This window comes from Lolium perenne, chromosome 3 (assembly GCF_019359855.2).
Source record: "Lolium perenne isolate Kyuss_39 chromosome 3, Kyuss_2.0, whole genome shotgun sequence".
Lineage (NCBI taxonomy): Eukaryota > Viridiplantae > Streptophyta > Magnoliopsida > Poales > Poaceae > Lolium > Lolium perenne.
In genome coordinates this window covers 144,017,445-144,023,512 of record NC_067246.2, presented here as the reverse complement: position 1 = coordinate 144,023,512, position 6,068 = coordinate 144,017,445, and the positions used below count along the sequence as shown (strand labels likewise).

Here is a 6,068-nt window from a genome sequence, read left to right as displayed (position 1 = left end):
TGTTCAACAGAAAAAAGTAAACCCATGATGAAACAGAATTCTAGAAGAAAAAAAGGACCTTTTTTTTAGAGAGAAGACCGACACTATAGTCGGACTGCACAAAACCACGTACCGGACCGTGGGCTCTGCAGTCCATGTAGCCAACGAAATATCCTGAAGGAAAGTGATTTCTGGGTTGGGCCGACCCATGTGCGATCTGGCGTTGCGAATCGCCCCGGGCGGTATTGACCAAATCTGTAAAGGCAGTAAATAAGAGCCTCTTAATCTAGACTAGAGGCCGATGACTCCCCTGGCTACCGGGCTTTAGCAGACAGCTCCGCTCATCCGCCACCACCACCTCCTCCTCCTCTTCTTCTCCGGCCGCCGACCCCCCGACTCTGTGCCTCCACCGCCTGCCGCCTGCCGCCTGCCGCAGATGGCGTCTTCGGCGTCCGCCCTCGAGATCGAGGCTGGCGAGTACGTGCAAAACCTTCTTCTTTTGCGTGCCCTATACCTTTCGGTAGCGAAAGCAACCAAGCAATCTCTAAACCCTAGTCATGCTCCTTGAATCCGCCCACCCCCGCAATTTCTTCAATCTATCTAGGGCCTACACAGTCAATTAGGAAACTGCGATTTTCGATACTCTTTTGCTAAATCTGTAGCAGTAGCTAACAGAAGAGAAGAAAATCTGGGGGATTTAATCTGTTTCTTGCACCCATTGCATCGATGCAGCGTGGTGAAGATAATGCTTCAGTTCTGCAAGGAGAACTCCCTGCACCAGACGTTCCAGACGCTGCAGAACGAGTGCCAGGTCTCGCTCAACACCGTCGACAGCATGGACACCTTCGTCGCCGACATCAATGCCGGCCGCTGGGACGCCGTGCTGCCGCAGGTCGCCCAGCTCAAGCTGCCGCGCAAGAAGCTCGAGGACCTCTACGAGCAGATTGTGCTGGAGATGGCGGAGCTCCGTGAGCTCGACACTGCCCGCGCTATACTTCGCCAGACGCAGGTGATGGGCGTCATGAAACAGGAGGAGCCTGAACGCTACCTCCGGCTAGAGCACCTCCTTGTCCGGACATACTTTGAACCCAATGAGGTTACCAGCTTTACCTTGCTATATCTAGTAGTAATTTGTTAATTTTTTTGCTATGCTGTTTTTCTTAACTGGCAAATGTCTTGCTCAACAGGCTTACCAAGAATCCACCAAGGAGAAGCGTCGTGCGCAGATTGCCCAAGGTGAGGATGCTCAACATGTTTGTTGTGATAGCTGCCCTGCAAGTTCTGTCTTTCTGATCCTCACTGCTACCTTCTCATCTCCCTTGACAATGTCAGCTATTGCTTCCGAAGTTTCAGTAGTCCCACCAGCTCGGCTAATGGCGCTGATTACCCAGGCTTTGAAATGGCAACAGCACCAAGGTACTTTCTTGGTCGCACACTGTTAACCTGGGGTCCTGCGATGATCTTAGTATGTCAAATGTGGACTCATCCTAGCTCCTTTTTTCCTGTTCCTGTTACGTAGGGTTGTTACCGCCTGGCACACAGTTCGATTTATTCAGAGGAACCGCTGCAATGAAGCAAGACGAAGAAGAGGCATATCCTACTACTTTGTCACATCAAATAAAGGTGATATTGTGGTTGTATCACTGTGCTTGCATTTGCTCTTATATTTACATTACACTCAGGAAGGAACTACAGAAGATAGATTAAAGACCAATATATTTGATATCAATGGCTTTGAGAAGCCTAAAGAGATGATTTCTGACTTAACTTGATAACAGAAGAATATTGACACAGCTAATTATTAATGATATAGTTCTTCAATTAGCTTAATAAACATGGCCGCTCTGATTTTTGTTGGGACATTATGGTGGTCCCAATATTCTTTAGAAAACATTGATACAAAACACACTTTGACATGTGCTCATGCTTTAAGATGTAGTTGAGGTTCTATCATCATCTTCACTTGCATGCAGGAAGGAGGATATAGAAACACACTGTGACATTTTGTTTTTATTATTTCAGTTCGGAAAGAAAACCCACCCTGAATGTGCTCGATTCTCACCCGATGGTCAGTACCTTGTTTCATCGTCAGTGGATGGAATCATTGAAGTAAGTTAGTTGTTACTTGCTATTGTGTTTTGCAGGTTAGCTCTTTGGTGTAGCTTGGCTAAATTTCGTTAATAATTTCAGGTATGGGATTATATGACCGGCAAGCTGAAAAAGGATCTGCAGTATCAAGCCGATGTAAGACCCTGGAGCTTTCCATGTTTAACATGGAATTAAAACGATTTCTGTTATTGTACATAGCCAAGCTATTCAAGATCTGTATCTTTAGAGTGACATAGATAAGTCTTGTTCTTTTACTTTCGATACAAAAGGATTGTTAATGTTCTGCATAACATTTGCTTAAAACATTTTTTAGGAAAGCTTTATGATGCACGAGGAGGCTGTGCTCTGTGTTGATTTTAGTAGAGATTCTGAATCGCTGGCATCTGGATCAATGGATGGAAAAATTAAGGTACCCACCAAGCGGTATTCATTCCCGCTTCCATGTTTAGAGTAGTTACAGCATTTGTATCATATTAACTGATTCTAAGTGTTTGGTAATAGACAAAGGTTGGCCTGTTTACAGTTCTGATTGATTAATGTGCCAGCATATTGGTTTATTAATGTGATAGGAGAATTGCATTGCCATATTGAACTGTTTATTTCACCGATTTGCAGGTTTGGCGTATACGAACTGGGCAGTGCTTGCGGCGCCTGGAGCGTGCACATACGAAAGCTGTTACAAGTGTTACATTTTCACGTGATGGATCTCAGATATTGAGTACCTCTTTTGACACTACCGCAAGGTTTTTTACAATCATATACCACTAATTTGAATTTACAATGGAGAGATACATATTTTCATTCCACTGGTCTGCTATGTTCTCATACCAAAGCATTGTCAAAGATTATATTTTGCATGTGTTGAGCTAGTGTACATTATTTGGGAAAGCTACATGCTGTTATCGGTCCTTGTGTTTGAGGACTTCTACGATAGTGCTCTCATCTCTCTAAGATAGTCCAGTTAATAAAAAAAATTGTGCACTGTATTGCCTAAATTGCATATCTTTGAAATATTGGATCCATTTGAGAATTAATCAGAAAAATATTTTCATTGTTGATGGTATATGAAATTTGTTTATGGCCTTCCTCTCCCTCTGTTAACAAATTTGGTGTTTTATGAATCAAACTTACCCGAATTTAGTGATTTATTCATCCCTTGGTCTTATGCATTTTTAGTCCCTGAAAATAATTACAGGGTTATTCTCATCCTTTTCCAGAATCCATGGCCTTAAGTCTGGGAAGATGCTAAAAGAATTCCGCGGTCACACCTCCTGTGTGAACTGTGCCATCTTTTCTACCGATGGTACTCGCGTTATCACAGCTTCCAGTGATTATTTTGTGAAGGTGCAGATCTCCTGTATCAACAGTTGTACTTTTTTCCCGGCGAGAACTAACATTTCATTATTCTTCGATTTTCTCATCTGATGATCCTTATGGTATACAACTTTGTGCACATTCATTTATGATTTCTTGGTGTAGGTATGGGATTCAAAAACAGCAGACTGTTTGCAATCATTCAAGCCTCCTCCTCCTTTGAGGGTACGTATTTATTTGTCACGCTGTCGAAGCCCTTCATAAATTCGTTTAGGTTTTCAGTCCTGCTTTCTTATCCATATGTTTTTTTATATAATTTCCAGGGAGGGGAAGCATCTGTTAACTCTGTCCATTTGTTTCCGAAGAACAGTGATCACATTGTTGTATGCAATAAGACTTCGTCAATTAACATCATGACTTTACAAGGACAGGTATAATGTGACTTTCACACCCCGTTCTGTCATTTAACTTCTGTTTCTTTGTCTTGAGAAATTTAAAGTAGTCCATTGAAACATGCTTCACTTATGTACCAACTTACCTGAAAATCTGTTTTCTCATAATGATGACACCCTAAAGGCCTAAATGCATCTCATGACCAGACTTTCCCTGCACCATTTACCAACTTAAAACACATTTTCCCCCGTTTGATACCAACTGAGACGCCTTTTGGGGTGATATGGAAAATTCCGCATAAAGAATAAATCTTAGTTTGGGAGGAATCTACCAGGATAGTTAGGACATCACAAATCCAACTAAAATAGAAAGAAATACATATGCTTGGTTGCAGACAAAGTAGATTCCTATTTTCGTTTGGATTTGCGATGTCCTAACCATTTGGCCATTCAAAGGCTTGTAAAAAGATGACAGGTTTTTACATGGAAAATATATATGCTTGGTTAGGACATGGTTAAGGCTTGTAAAAAGTACATACCATTTGTAAAAAGTATATATTTTCGTTTGGATTTGCGATGTCCTAACCATTTGGCCATTCAAAGGCTTGTAAAAAGATGACAGGTTTTTACATGGAAAATATATATGCTTGGTTAGGACATGGTTAAGGCTTGTAAAAAGTACATATGCTTGGTTAGGACATGGTGAATCCAATAAATATTCAGCAAAGTAAAAAACTTGTCAACTTTATAGTGGTTGGCAAGCAATTTGGTAGCGAACCATTTGATAGACGATCTTTTGAGCTTGCCCGCGCGTTGGCAAGCCAAATTTGGGCATAAACCAAGGGGTGCTTATAATTTCAATGTTCTATTTCTAAGAGGCATCAAACCAAGGAGTAGATTTTTGCCATCTAAAGGCTCGAAGTTATCTTTATTGAACCCTCTAAGCTATCCTTCTCAGACCTTAAAAAGGGCTCAGTGATTCTGGTGTCTAAGGAAGTGCATTGCAGTTTAACCGTGCTTTGTTGAATTTACTCTATAATCTGCAATGGAAAGTCGCAATAAAATTAGGAAAGGCTGGTTAGCCAAATGATATAAAAGGAGAATAGACTTCCATAATCAAGTGCATGCTTAGTACTGGGCATTTTCATGAATTTTACCTTACGGCTATTTCTTGCCTTGAAAACTTGTTGCAGGTTGTAAAGAGTTTCTCGTCTGGGAAACAGGTAGGAGGAGATTTTGTTGCAGCTTCCGTTTCGCCAAAAGGAGATTGGATATATTGTGTTGGTGAAGACATGTGAGGATATTGTGATAAAGTTGTTTATTCCATTATTCATTCGTGCTGCTTCTGTGTGGCTTCATGATCAATGAGTGTTCTACTTCTTTTCTGTGTAGGAAATTGTATTGCTTTAGCCTACAGTCCGGGAAGCTGGAGAATCTAATGAAGGTTTGTATGAAAACCTTTGTGTTGTACTGATTTTATCGAAATGCTCAGCAACGCCTTAACAATTGAAGTTAAAAATAATTACTGAGTCCTACAAAGAGGCAGAGCAGATATATCTTTTTTTAAGCTATGCAATATTGCACAGATCGGGCCAAAACAATATGATTTGGTTTGCCTAAAAACATCTTGGGTATCAGCGGGAGGTGATACAAACTATCTGCAAGAAACATATCTAAAGAGTTCATTCAGATCAAAAGGGTAGAAGATTTTTCTTAGTGTGTCTAAGGAAGGTATGAAATTTACTCTTGACTTGGATTTTTGCAGGTCCATGAACAGGATGTGATTGGCATTGCGCACCACCCTCACAGGAACTTGCTTGCCACCTATGCCGTAGATTGTACGATGAAGATATGGAAGGCTTGATTATGTTGATTCAGTTTGTTCTGATCCTGTAACTTTTAGGGAACATATTATCAGCCCATATTCCAACTTCTAAGTAATAGTTAAGCAGATGTATTTGGTTTTTGCAATGTAGAGAACTCTGGTGGCTAAGGAAATTCAGGATATTCTCACTGTATCATATATGATCATATCATTGTCCGTTCAACTCCGTTCCATATTTAGTTGTCGCTGATTTAGTCCTTTGTAAAGCTTGACCAACCATATAGTAAACAAGTATCAACATGTCAAATCAATACTATTACAGCCACTATGAAATAGCATTTATGTTGATTTTTTATTCATATATATTTGATCAAACAAGTTTTTTCTTGGAAGGGTACTTGAGTTAATTTGGAAAGAAGAAAGTAGGGTAATTAAAAGGAATCTCATGC

General features: G+C 40.6%; 1 protein-coding gene across 1 annotated transcript; it reads left to right on the top strand.

Moving 5' to 3' along the window:
• Positions 1-290: 290 nt before the first annotated feature.
• LOC127327118 (suppressor of mec-8 and unc-52 protein homolog 1) lies at positions 291-5,858 on the top strand. Its single transcript, XM_051353903.2, has 15 exons — positions 291-456; positions 712-1,075; positions 1,167-1,215; positions 1,312-1,395; positions 1,499-1,602; positions 2,002-2,088; positions 2,170-2,223; positions 2,402-2,497; positions 2,704-2,831; positions 3,306-3,432; positions 3,568-3,627; positions 3,726-3,833; positions 4,988-5,088; positions 5,187-5,238; positions 5,560-5,858. Exons 1-15 carry the CDS (start codon positions 416-418, stop codon positions 5,656-5,658), a joined length of 1,554 nt encoding a protein of 517 aa, XP_051209863.1. The 5' UTR covers positions 291-415; the 3' UTR covers positions 5,659-5,858.
• Positions 5,859-6,068: the final 210 nt, after the last annotated feature.